The sequence below is a fragment of the Papilio xuthus genome, unplaced genomic scaffold (genome assembly GCF_000836235.2).
Source record: "Papilio xuthus unplaced genomic scaffold, Pxut_1.1 DF827714.1, whole genome shotgun sequence".
In the NCBI taxonomy this organism is placed as follows: domain Eukaryota; kingdom Metazoa; phylum Arthropoda; class Insecta; order Lepidoptera; family Papilionidae; genus Papilio; species Papilio xuthus.
Genome location: NW_013530935.1, coordinates 968021 through 982296, shown reverse-complemented (window position 1 = coordinate 982296; position 14276 = coordinate 968021). Strand labels below are relative to the sequence as shown.

Genomic DNA, 14276 nt, shown 5'->3' with positions numbered 1-14276 from the left:
CATTCCAGAGTTTGACTGGTTTCCACTGACACATTAGGATATAGAGTAAATATTTTTTTAGAGATGTATTTAGGCAATAAAAACCCACGGTTAAATTTATTTATTATATAATATTCATTGTACCGGAGATCCGCGCCATATCCCATCATTATTGTAAGATCTTCCTTTCATCCTTTGGTACACAGGCAGAAGAATCAAAGGCTTTTCCACTGGAGGAGTTGGTTTAACATCTATAACTCTCACTACAGGCTCATCTTGGGAACCCAAAAACCCATAGTTAAATAAATATCTGGGATACTTTACTAATCTGGTATTAGTTGGACTTATATGAGGGATTTGTCCAGGTAAGAAAATATGTTGGAATCGACGCAGTAAATCTTCTAGTGTTGCGTTGCTAATTTCTTGATGATATCCAGGTAAGGAAGTTGTCAGCTCGGAGAATATTCTCATGCAGTTCTCTCCTCGTCTTCTCTTCGATATGGGACATGTCTGGAAAAAAAACCCAAATAATTTCGGTATTACACTAAAAGCTCTTTATTCGCGGGGGTATTCCATAAATATGCCGCAACAGAAAGCCTGAATATGTAATGGTAATACATACAGGATTATATACGTTCCAAGGTGGTCAAAGTCTGAACCAAAACAGCTGCTAATATAAGAATTGGGTCCCAATTTTTCATCCGCGAATAAGGAGCTTTTACTGCACTAAAAGGTTCTTGTACAATGAAAATGAACTTACAGCCAGCATTGTATCAAGTACATTGAGCAGTTTGTTCGGCGAGCTGCAATGCTGCGCGTACAGCGGCGCCGCATTGTACGCCGCGCTGTACGCATTACGCATCGGATACCACACGCCTTGACAGAAGTTACGTAAGCGCTCCTTCAGCTTGAAATAATCTATAAAATTGTATTTGTTCAAGATGTCCATTTTACGCATTATGCAAGTCGTTGAAGGTGTTTCTTCTTTGCACTGTTGGATAAATGTTAATACAATATAATAACACATTGAAAAAAAATTGCAGCCATGCAAAAGAATCGAAGTCCAATAAAAATATATTCACATATGGCACTGGCTGGCTTTTGGAACATTTCACCATGAAATTCTGACTGTTAAATGCAATGACAGAGATAAAGATATGTTATATAACAAAACAGAGTTTAAGTATGTTTTAAACGGGCCTTAGAAACCCACGGTTAGTGTTTAAATTGATGACATGAACATCATCATCATCAGCCCACTATACGTCCCCACCGAGAGGCTCAAAGCCTACCATAAGTTAAGGATGATTAGGCCATAGTCAACCAGGCTGGCCAAGTGCAACCCGCACTTGGCCAGCCTGGTTGACTATGGCCTCTTCACTTCTTGACTTCACACATATCTTTGAATTACTTCTCATATATGTGTAGGTTGCATCACAATGTTTTCCTTCACCGTAAGAACGTCGAATAAATGTACATATGTAAATCGGAAATAGAAAAACACATTGGTACATGGCGGGATTCGAACCCAGGACCTGCAGATTGCAAGTCAAGTGCTTGACCACTGAGCCACCGACGCTCTGACCACTATGAATGACCTGTTTTTAATTAGTCTGTGATCATAGCCTTAAAAGGATATAATTGTTTAGATGAGTTTGTTGTCATTTGTAATAAATTCGAGTATAGCATTTTATTTGGCATGTGGTCAACAAAGGTAATCTTCTAGCAGAGGTGCCAACTGCGAGCTTACCTTTCCCCCTTCAGTCCAGCCTCGTTTGAGTGCGGGAGTCTCGGGCGCGTGTTCAATACGCACTACTGTCTCCACACCACATTCCTTTAGTATCTTCATATCCACAAACTCAGGGACATTGCATAACTGACGACGCTTGCGCTATATACGATTCAAATTAGATTAAGCAAAGGAACAGAGATATAATAATTAATAAACTATTTTTTGTGATTAATAACTACATTTTATTACTATTTTACCTTTTGAACTGGAATTTGTCAGTAATTTCTAGGTATTAATACTTATTCTATGACCTTAAAACTTATAGTAATTAAATAGAATGTTCGAAATAAAAAAAACAGTGGTAGAGCCCGCTTTAACATCTTCGCAAGAATTGTCCCGGCTCGCCCAGTGATATACCACGACCATACAGAAGACACGCGTCAAGTGGAAGCTATTCCAAGTACAGCCTGATGAGTGTGCATCCCGGAGGCCTAATTTGGTCCTCTATCCCTTCCCACCCTTTTTCGTATAAGGAAAGGATGGGAAGTGGAAGTGGACTTTCCGGATTAGAGGATGCATGGAAAGAGAAAATATTTTCTTTCTGTGCATCCTCTCCTCCGTCGATAAAAGGTAGGCAACGCATATGCAATTGCGTATGTCTATGGGCAACGGTCACTTCGCTATTTCAGCGATTTCAGGTGACCGCTCGCTCGTTTGCCACCTTATGATATAAAAAAAAAACTTCGTGTACATACCGGTCTAAATTTAGATGAACTGATTTGACAAGTTATATTGTTGTGTGAGCCGTTTGAATGTCTGCAAAAGTAATTTTGATGTTAATAATATAAGTAAAACCTTTATATATATAATTCTTCTGTGCGTGTGTATGTCGCTGAACTTCTCTCAAACCACTGGACCGATTTTGATGAAATTTTTTGTGTGTGTTCAAGGGGATCTGGGAATGGTTTAGATTCACAATTTTGTCCGCTGGACAATGTTTTTTTAATTAATTTTTAATTTATTAGTAGTTGTTGATTTTGGAATGTTTTACATTGGATCCGACAGACGGCGCTACCATCGCAGTGTCAAATTTTAAATAATATTCGAATTTGCAAATTAAAGACGTGTAGACAGGACAACGTCTGTCGGGTCCTCTAGTCTTATATAATAATATAAAAATTACAAACTTACTTGCAAGGATCGTCTTTTTTAGCATCAGGACAATTCTGTAATAAAAAACACAAATAATAATATAACTTAATTGCCTTTAAATAAATATCTTAAAAAGCAAACAAATGAACTGAAAATTTTAACTATTGTTCATTTACAATGAAACATAGCACTCTATAACCCTCTCTTTCTATATGAAAACAGAAAGGGACAACATGTTTGTTGTTGGTTCGGCTGTTAAACAATTAAAATAAATAACTCTATGGCTCCTACGTAGACTATCGTAAGTCACAATTTTGCAATTTAATATTTAATTATTTTTAATTAACTTGATACTATAAATTACTGTGTAAAGAATTAGAAAAAATGTAGATTTTGATTGTCCAATGAATGTTCATGTTTGAAGCGTTATAATCGTATTAATATTTAAAGTTTTGTCATGCAAAATTTGCATTTCAAACATATGATACTCTACGTAGAAACCATCGGAATACTGTTCTATACCTCAGTAAGTACATCCAGTACACAAGCGAGCACTTTATTGATCTCACAGTCCGCTTCGTACGTGGCTAGTTTGGTCAGACAGTGGGAGTCCGCGCGCGCCTTCGCCCTCACCCAGTGACCATCTCCAGTTATGTTGTTTAACAGCCGCGAGAGAGCGAGCGTGTCCACCACGCCTGATGATACTACACCTAGCTTGCTGAATATACACGTCTCTATCTCGCACTATATAACAGAAAGACAGGCATATATATACGTCCAGTTGAGGTGGTTTATTTCTTATGAAGCCAAGGAAATTTACCTTGAATTTAATTAAAATCAATTACAGTCAAATCTAGGTAAAAGAGAGTACAAGGGATTTAATTTTGCTTATAAAGGCTTTTCTCCCAACCAGGTTCGATTATACTATGAAATTAGGACAAGATGTTAAGCTAAAAGGTTATTGAACTCCATTACAATTTTGAAATATATGCCGTATTACTTAAGAAAATTATTAATACGTTAATCAGGACTTAAGAAGTATTTCCTACTTACCGAATGAGGTACAATCTTGACGTCTGTCACTTTAGGTTCATTGGTCTCTGTGATGACAGGAGGGTCGGTGACAGGTTGCCGCGCCTCATTGATGACCAGCCTGTCATGGCGGTGCCAGGACAACTGGAAGGCACATTCCTCGCGCCACTCCGGTAGTATAAAGTCTGTCATATCACAGCAGTCAAGAGGATCATTGACCGCCTGCAAATGTTATTTTTCTGTTAATATCACAAGTTACGAAAGAAATGAAATGGTAATCGAACAAATCAATTTTATCTAAACAAGTGTTTTGGTGAATTTGATTTTCTTTTAAAAACGCCGTGATCAGATAAAATCGGATATAAAGATTCACAAGAAAGCTGTATAAATACTTGACAAGTACAACAACCCTATTTTGCCCCAAAGTGTGACGCTGTTAGTGATAACCTGGTGGCGAGTGGATTGAATGTGATTCAATCCACTCGCCACCAGGTTTAGTTATTGCCTTACTATAAAAAAGCTTTAATAATGCTAGATAGTTTTTTACGTATCAGAAAAATATAACTTACTTCATTTTCCTCTATTCCACCGAAATCTGTGGTGGCTGTGTCTGCCGGCTTATGTGATCGTACCGGGATAAAGTGAGATATAGATGCACGGAGATGATTCGATGATAATGGTCTCTGAAAATAATCATATTACACTTCAACAAGATAATTAGGGAGAAGGGTAGAGAGATCATGGACCTTCATTTGTTTACATTTACACTTCTCTTACCTCTACATTCATACATCTACGCATATATGCATGTCGGTGCTCTTAATACTTATTGAGAATTTTGAACACTATACAATGTTACTAAATTGTCGCACTTAATGTAGATTCGTACTTATAGTCGTCAATTGAACGCGGCATATAAACTTGTACTTGTATAATTATACTATTACTTGTATTTTTACTTACGATGTGTTCTGATGGCAAATGCGCGTCAATTTGTGGATCGTGCAAGTGGTAGAGCAGGAAAGTGTCAAAGCCGCATTCAGTCAGTACTGTGGAGTTGAACAGCTGCGGTAAATCGCAGCATTTCGTGCTGAAGTACTGAAAACAAATAAACATCTCAATGACTCCTTCGTAAACTATCCATGTTTAAAATCCAATTTTGCAAGACAAAAATTTAAATATTAAATTACGAAGCATCTAACATAAATATGCAATAGTTAATAAAAATCTACAATTATTCTTCTTTCTAACGTTACTTTTACAATACAGAAATTAATATTTATCAAGTAAATTCATAAAATATGAAAAACGCAAAATCGCGGGGTAAATCGCAAAATTGTGACTTATGATAGTCTCCGTACGAGCCATCGCCTAACAAACTTCAAACTCGGGGCGCGTTAGTGACCTTAGTTTTCGTTAACCGTTAACAATTATACTTTAATAACGTAACAGTTTTTGTCAGTAGAATAATAGCTAGTCATGTTATTAGTTATTTTGTCTTCCAGTCTATACAGACTAAAAAATATTAAAACGTACTTACATGCTCTAAGAACCATTTCGGACGGCGTTCTTTTTGTATATTCTGTTGTAGATTTACATAACGACTAAAAAAAAATAAGAACAATTAAAAAAGACATTCTTATTAACAACTTACATAAAAATAATAAATAAGGTAAATAAATGTTTACCTTTGAGAAAACATATATTTACTTCCAGCTAAAGCGGACACCGGGTTACACCCATCTTCTTTGGTCCATTTGTCACCGGGACAATTCTGACAACATGAAATACGTCATCTATCAAAAAAAATTACTTGATATGTTTCCCAAAGTGAGTGAAGTGAGTGGGTGATAAAGTTAAGGGTTTACAAGTTGAAAAAAATAGCAATAAGTTGATCTAAATTAATTAAATATTTAATGGGGTTTAAACAAAAATAAATTCCAGCTTGATACCATCACGCGGTTCTGAGAAAAAGGGCTTGACAGACGGACGGACAACAAAGTGAATAAGGGTTCAATTTTTTTTCTTTCGAGGTACGGAACCCTAAAAATTTTAAATATTCCCTAATTAAATTGAATAAAATATTTACCGCCATAAGATTATCGACAACACAATGCATTAGTGCTTGTCCGGGGCACGTGTTCGTGTACCTCCTTGTCCGGTTGCTATAGCACGTGTCTAGTGCCTCTAGACCTGCGTCGTGCCATTCTGCAGGCAATAGATTGTCTAGAATATTGGTAAACTGCTCTCTAGGAGGTAAAGTGTCTGTAAGACCTAACTTCTCGTTTATACAGTTCCATTGGTGACACTGAAAAAAGGATTGTAGTAAAGTACAGTCAAAGAATTAAATTCGCTAACGTTCGTAACGTACGTATGTTGCTATGAAGTTTTGCTGATTGCATTTTAGCATCTAATATAATTTCGCCAAAATGTGTAGGAAACAAATGTCGATGAACGTACAGTGTTATCCAAACTTTAACGCGGCTCGCATTTTGTACGACTGCGAGCAACTAAATTTAAGTAATAGAGAAATTATAATTAAAGTACATACCAAACGCGAATTTCTTAAATAGGATGTTCCAAAACCAACTTGTGCGAATGCCTGAAAATTAAATTTCAAAACTTTCATATAGACAAGAGAAACAAAAGCTTAGATTTAATAAAAACAATACGTATTATGTGACGTTGTTTTCACTTAATATTGTTAAGTTTTGCAACATAATGCGATAAGTTAATTAAGATACCGAGTCCCTTGAGCTCATTCCTATTGTTTATTATCTTTGCATTGTAACAAATCGTATCATTTGTATGGAACCATTAAACAATAAAGTATGAACTTTGATACTTGAACTGTCGAACTGATATCTCTATCGAAAATTAAAAAAAATATCCTGATTTAGTCTATTGGTTCAATTGAAATTAATCGGTTTAGATCACCCAGTAATCAAACTGATGGAAACACTAGGAATTATGTGTATTTGTTTTGAATAAAAAAAAAAGATTTAAAAAATAAAATAAATACCTGGAGAGATTGACACAGGAATACAGTACAGAATTTTGTAATAAACATATCGAAGAAAACGACAATAAACAAGACATGAACTATGAACTTTTTAATTTCAAAATTATTAAAAAGCAATCGACACAAATATCGATAAGTAAGTTATTGTTGATTTAAATTTGAGGACTATAACATTTTAGTACAATTAAAAATATATATTTATACTTACATATTGAAACAAAGCGCAGATGAGCAAAATGCGCATGTTTGCGAACAGAAGATCGACTGTCAACTGTCTTGTGAGATAAAGACGGCCTCGCGCTCTGCAGGTCAGCAGGGCACTGATAACTTTTTAAATTAACTCGCATGGATATCGAATATTAATAATAAACACACAATAACGAATATACAGAGTCACTCAATCATGATGCTTGTTACCGACCTTTTACTAAAGATTGTTATTTCGGTATAATTACGAAATGACTACTGTCAAATTCTACCTTTGGATGTAATGCAGCGTGCTTCTGTCCGCTGCAGTAGCTAATGCAGCTCGACTATACCATGAACAACGTATCAGTTGTATTTACAATGGGCGAGTGAACAAAATTCGGAACCGCCATAACGTTTGATTCTTATTATACCTCTAGTAGTAGTGTTAAGGGCTCCCTCTTTATAATTATAAATAAATATAATATTCTTTTCGTTTGGATGTTAGTTTTGCAGTTATTTATGATGTGTAGGAAATAATTCATGAATTTAATTTAACACAACATAAAAATTAAATATTATTTTTATCATCATAGTGGTTAACCCTTTAATGATAAAGTCAAATAACCAAATGCTGATAAAACTTAATTTAGTATAGTTTTGTCTGACTATTAATAGTAAAATCATCATGACATAGTAAAAATGAGTTTTTCATCGAGTTCAAAATATTTGTTTTTCAAAGAGAACTAGAATGTAAGCAATTTTTCGTCGGTGGAAACATCTTATGTCTTAATTTGGATCTTTATAAACATTACTAACGGCGGCCCGTACCGAATTAAAAAAAAACATAATTAGTAACCTATGTGTTCTTCCAGACTATGTTCTACATCTGTGTTAAATTTCAGCGTGATCCATGCAGCCGTTCTAGAGATATTTTAACAGTGGTAGAGCCCGCTTTTACATCTTCGCACGAATTGTCCCGGCCCGCCCGGTGAAATACCACGACCACACAGAAGACACGCCTCAAGTGGAAGCTATTCCGCGTACAGTCTGATGAGTGTGCGTCCCGGAGGCCTAATTTAGTCCTCTTTCCCTTCCCATCCTTTTCTTTATAAGGATGGTAAGTGGAAGTGGATTTTCCGGATGAGAGGATGTATGGAAAGGGAAGATATTTTCTTTTTGTGCTTCGCTCGTTTGCCACCTTTTGATATAAAAAAAAAATCTTCAAACAAACATCCATCCATCAAAACTTTCGCATTTATAATATTAGTAGGATATACGCAATATATTTCAAGCAGTACTATTATAAGTAGACTATTTTCGTTTCAATGGCGAGTTCGGGTCAAATATAAATAGTCGTATAGAAATAATTTTCATAATAAATTCAAGCTCACGAACATAAATAACCCTTATTATCAATAAATGTTAATTAGTCTTAATATTATAAATGCGATAGTTTTGATTGCTTGGATGGATGGATGTTTGTTATAAGGTATCTCCAGAACAGCTGCATGGATCACGCTGAAATTTGACACAGATGTAGAACATAGTCAGGAAGAACACATAGGCTAATTATTAAGGTTTTTAGCTTAGTAGTTTTTTTCGTAATAAAATCAATCTTAAGAGCATAATTCAGGTATCACCTCCATTAGTATTTATTAACGATTTCTTAATATTTACTAAGTATGAGAGGCAGTTTAACTTGAGTGCGACAGACTCAAAAGTATTTATTGTTTTTTTTATATCATAAGGTTGCAAACGAGCGAGCTGAAATCGCTGAAACAGCGAAGTGACCGTTACCCATGGACATATGCAAACGCATGTCATGCCTACCTTTAATCGACGGAGGAGAGGATGCAGAGAAAGAAAATATATTCCCTCCATCCTCGCATATGCATCCTCTCATCCGGAAAGTCCAATTCTACTATCCATCCTTTCCTTATAAGAAAAAGGCTGGGAAGGGAAAGAGGACTAAATTAGGCCTCCGGGACACACACTCATCCGACGAAACGCGGAATTGCTTCTACGCCTGTCTTCTGTGTGTTTTTATTAGAGAATGAAAAAAAAAAACACATAACAAATACCTAACATAATTTATTAGTGGTACAATCAACTAATCACTTGCTTACATCAAGCTAATTAAATAAAAAAAAACAAGCAAGACACATTGTCCGGAGCTGTTTGAAACTGAGAATGCTGCACAATGCATTGGATCAAGTGAGGTTTAACTTAAAGGGGGCTTAAGCAGACAACGCTCATTTCATTGGATATTCCTTGATATAATTGGATCTGAAAAAGAAAAAAAATATGTATTATATATAAATTTTATAATGGCTTATGGTAAAAAGTACATCAATATCTTTTCCGTTTAATAATACAGAAATCTTACTTCTTACTAATATTATAAATGCAAAAGTTTGGATGTATGGATGTATGGAAATTTGTTATTAAGTATCCAAAATGGTTAAGCAGATTTCAATGATAAGCACACGTGTAAAACATAGTCTGGAAGAACGCATACGATACTAAAGTTTCTGTTTTAACTCCGCATAGACGAAATCGCTGATAAAAATTAGTTATAAAAAGCATTTTTTTTTCAAATATAAAATTTTACAACATTCCACACACTTTGGTAAAACAATGAGAAATTCCTACACAGTTATAGACTCTTAATGCCTAATTCCACAAAGCACATAACCATTTGCATTAAGCCTTATTTCCACTAGTGAGAACGTTATGCATACAAAATGACAACAGTCATTGTCTCCCAGTTATTGGAAATACTAACCTAATTTTTCTAACCTTGGTGCAAAGATCAGAGGAATGCGCCGAAGCCGAACGCTCTCTTGATACTGTTAAAGTAGTAACGCTTCCAGTTCTCCTCCGTCTGCTCAACTTCCGCAGCCGGGACCAGTTCCTGCTTCAATGTCACCAGAGTGTGGTCATCCTGAAACAACCAATTTTGTAAGCACAATTACTAACATTAGTAGTAATAACTATACTAACTAATAGATAAAAGAATGAGTATTGAAATATATATAACACTAGCAGTCTCCTGTGGCTTCGTCTGTGCGGAATAAAAAATAAATCTAGTAATAAACATAGTTAATTTCATCTAAGTAAAATAGCTTCGCAAGAGTAAAAGAATCTTTCTAATTTGTTCAGTATTTTTGGAGACTATTCAATGAAAACAATCTAAACTTTACTGTTTAAAAGTTAATGCAGAAGTATAGGTATAAGATAACATATGCTTAAGTTATTTCCGCAGTAAAAAGCCACAGAACATTGGTAGATAACCCACAACCTGTTTTGTGGTCAATAACTTTAAAATTTGAAATATAATTTTCACCATTAGAAATTTACATCTAATTTGGACGAACTATATATTTTTTACATTAAAAATTCAAATAAAAACTATTTTTGATAATCTTCAATTTCATTTCTTGATTAAATTAACATCATCATCATCTCACTATGTCCCCACGGAGGGGCTCGGAGACTACCCCAAGTTAAGGGCCCTAGGCTGTAATTAATGCTGGCCCAAGCAAATTTTAAGAATGAAAATGGAAAAAAAAAGTTACATCATACCTTTTCATCGATAGTAAATGTAACTTCAGAGAAATGTTGTTCTGGCCATTGTTTATATCTCCAATACTGGACAATTTTCTTCCCAGGGACCAACTCTTTAAATTCTCCTGTCACATTTCCACCAAATAATGCAAACTTGCCTCCTTTCTCTGGATCCATTTTCACATGACCCTGAGTGAAGGCGGTCACCATTTCTATCCTTGTCATTGCATTATAAAACTCTTCGGCACGGCATTGGAAAGTTTCCGTTAATTCAATAGTTTTAGTGTCCAGTTTACAACCTATTTGCTTTTTCTCTGTAGAAATTACAGGTTCCATGTTTATTTTCTTATTAAAACCACTTGTGATGGTTGACACACTGTCCGGTTTGACTGATGTTTCTCCTTTCTTAGGTAGGATTAGACCTTTAGAGAACTCTTCCTTCAAACTTCTTATATATTCCTTGAGTTGTTTACGGATTTCATCTTTTCCAAAGTTGTGCATGAAAGATTTAACCCTCTGGGCTTCTTCACCGCTACCCTTGATTGTTACCGTCATCTGCAATATAGAATTTACATAGATTATTATTTGACTCAAGCACAATAGCTAAGCAGTGCATAAATTGAAACAAACTTTATATTTTAATTTCTTACTAGTCCATGCGGAATTAAAAAAAAACTTAATTGGTAGCCTGTGTATTTTCCAGACTATCTGTTCAGCTCTTCCAGAGATACCTTCAAACAAACATCCATTCATTCATCTAAACATTTGCATTTATAATATTAGAAAGATATAATGAAAAGCCTAAATATTTCCATCAAACAATGTTTCAAAGTTCCTGATGGTTGAACTACATTTGCAAGTAACTCATGTAAAAGAGAAACATCTACAAGCAAGATAAATATTGCTTTGCTATAGGTTCGAATGTAATTAGAATGAAGACATTTCATTCAAACAATAGTTAATCTTTAATAATGCAGTGATGTCATACAAAACACCATATTAGTAACAATATAAAGGTATTGTTGATGATAGAAGTATTTATATTTTAGCCAATAATGAAATTGTATGAGCATGTATGAACATGAATTTCGTACTTACTATAAACTTTTAATTATTAAATAGACTTTTTGACTAATTTACTTTGTAAATACATTAGGTGATGAGATGAAGAATTAAAAATTTGGAATGTTTCAGTTCTTAACAAATTTTTAGGTTAGACATTTTGTTTTATAAATCAAACGAAAGTAAAAAAATTGTTATACTTACATCCACCTCACTGACATCATTCTCCTCCGAAAGGTTGGGGATGTGCACCTCGCCTTTGACCAGTTCACTAGCGCCGGCCAGACGACCTTCCCACTTCAGTTTAATGTCCCACTCGTAGAAAAATATTAATTTTCCTTTCCTATTATTCGCAGAAGCTTCACCATCAACCTTTTCAACCTCAGTCACCTTACAATCTATACCATTCTGAGCTATTATTAAATTATTCAATAATTCTTTTAGACGGTCCTTGGACCACGGACCGGCATTTTTTTCCGTCCAGTGCCAATTATTGACATTAGTAGCGTCAGGTCGTTCTTCCACAATCCAGCGTGGATCTCCTTCGCCCCATTTGGCCATTTTCTAAGCACGAGGCCAGCTAAATACTGTTTTATATCGGATATTCCAAGGTAACTTGACCAACTGGTGACAATCTAGACTAATATTGGCAGTAATAGGTTTTGTTCACACAACCGTCACACTTTTATGTTGACAATACCAAGAGAAGTATTTCTTGATGCTTTGATTTTCAAATTCTATCGCAGAAAATCTTTAATTTCGAGAAACGTCGCGCAACCACACCAGTTCACTCTGCAACGGTAATACTGACAAGACTGAGAATGTTACCAATTTAACATGATTTGTATTTCCAGTCAGCGTAAAATTATTTCACGCCAAAAGAAAAGAGTAATTCATTTCCCTAAGTTACCTTTAACTCTAGATTTTAAATCACTTACGGTGTATTTGAAACACGTCATTTTTTAATTTTAGTATTTCGTTTTAAACTGAAACTCGTTTTATTTAGTAAGGAATTCTAAACTAGTCGTTGTTAATTTAAATAGTAAGATTTGTGACTTACCAAAGCTGGAAATGTGTTTTTTAATTTGCTCAAATTCTTGCAAAACCTGTAAATCTAGCAACATTAATATTTTCTGTAAGTTTCTAGAAGTTGCCAATCGAATCACCGTGAATCTTAATTTCCGGACGTCATTGTCAATTTATGAATGATTCATTTTACGCTGAATCGTATTTAAATTTGAAAAATCAGTTAAAAACTTTGTTTTAATATTTTTACTATTCTGTTATATTTAATAATCGTTAGCAATACATAAAAGTTGTTAATTTTCAAAAGTGACTGAGAATTTTTCTTGTAGTTTTGAAACAACGCCATCTGGTGGGTATAACCATAAACTTTGTGAATTTACTCATATGATTGTGCTTTTGGAACGCGCGTTTTTTGAATATATCGATTGGATTAGTATACAAACAATTTATTTTAGTTGGTTACTAAAAAGGTTTTGTAAATAAATACGATATACTAATATTCATCACTAAAATTATCAATAAAAATTTTGTTTCAATACCAATGGAAACTTTTATTGTATAGGGGACTTCTCAATATAATTCAATGTCGAATGAATTGGTTTTCACGAGATAAATTCTTTGATTGCTGCCGTGTATACATTCAATTTGAGAGTTTATCCTAAAGTGCTAAAATGCCTCATAATGCTTGTGACAGGAGTTTATTAATATTGTTATAAGTTAAAGATAGAATTTAAAATCAAATTGTTTTCAACCCGTTATTGGACCCAAATAAAAGTTGAATATTACACTTTGTTGTGTCCAGCATTTTAAATCAATTGAAAATAATTAAAATAAAACAAATAATTATATTTTTATTTAATAGTCTTCTATTACGTTCTTAACTAATACTAGACGTTTAATAATTAAAACATAATCTTACTTAATAACTAACCACTACTTATAAAACAAATGAATTAATTAATACTATATTAAATAAACTATATATTATACTAAAACTAAACCAAACTATAACTTTAACTAAACCGTTATTGATTTCGAATCTCGTCTACATTTTATATACTCTTTGGTCTACATTATAACACGTTTATAGGTATGAGCATTCATAGCTATTAGAACCAAGATGTTTGTATATTTATATAATAAATACTATTGTGTTCTACAACATAAATGATTTGACTGAATTGAATGAATGATCTTTATTATTTTAGCTAGTATTTCAACGTTAAATAAGTTTTTTGAGGTACATTCTATACCATCATGAATTGGTCTTTATCGAACTTGCAACATTGCGTGCTTTGAAATGTGATACTTGACCGCAATTGCACCTATTTAAGTAGGTACCCCGCCACTATTACGGCAGGCTGTTTCTCGTGTCATATTTAACTTAAAATTAAACATATTACGCGCTGACTAGATTTAAAAAATGACAAAAAGAATAATTAGAAATGTTAGAACAAGCTGGTAACGTAAATATGTTACGTTATCTAAATATATAAATAGTAGTTAATATATAAT

At 34.1% G+C, this 14276-nt stretch overlaps 2 protein-coding genes across 4 annotated transcripts; both read right to left on the bottom strand.

Annotated features, from left to right (window-relative positions):
• Nucleotides 1–43: 43 nt before the first annotated feature.
• On the bottom strand, nucleotides 44–7254 carry LOC106116822 (uncharacterized). 2 transcript variants are annotated; one of them, XM_013310852.1, is made up of 14 exons: nucleotides 7126–7254; nucleotides 6447–6497; nucleotides 5985–6203; nucleotides 5584–5669; nucleotides 5436–5499; nucleotides 4859–4993; nucleotides 4465–4578; nucleotides 3917–4117; nucleotides 3386–3607; nucleotides 2903–2937; nucleotides 2467–2527; nucleotides 1730–1870; nucleotides 740–970; nucleotides 44–489 (listed from the first exon to the last, which is right to left on the bottom strand). In XM_013310852.1, exons 1-14 carry the CDS (start codon nucleotides 7159–7161, stop codon nucleotides 115–117), a joined length of 1971 nt encoding a protein of 656 aa, XP_013166306.1. In that variant the 5' UTR covers nucleotides 7162–7254; the 3' UTR covers nucleotides 44–114. The 2 variants fall into 2 exon arrangements, with proteins under 2 accessions (XP_013166306.1, XP_013166307.1); XM_013310853.1 differs by lacking the exon at nucleotides 6447–6497.
• A 1927-nt stretch (nucleotides 7255–9181) lies between these two features.
• On the bottom strand, nucleotides 9182–12563 carry Ahsa1 (activator of 90 kDa heat shock protein ATPase homolog 1). Of its 2 annotated transcripts, NM_001312512.1 has the most exon segments (5): nucleotides 9246–9392; nucleotides 9892–10050; nucleotides 10692–11228; nucleotides 11940–12192; nucleotides 12195–12489. In NM_001312512.1, coding segments are annotated over 4 exon segments (963 nt in total). In that variant the 5' UTR covers nucleotides 12236–12489; the 3' UTR covers nucleotides 9246–9392; nucleotides 9892–9918.
• Nucleotides 12564–14276: the final 1713 nt, after the last annotated feature.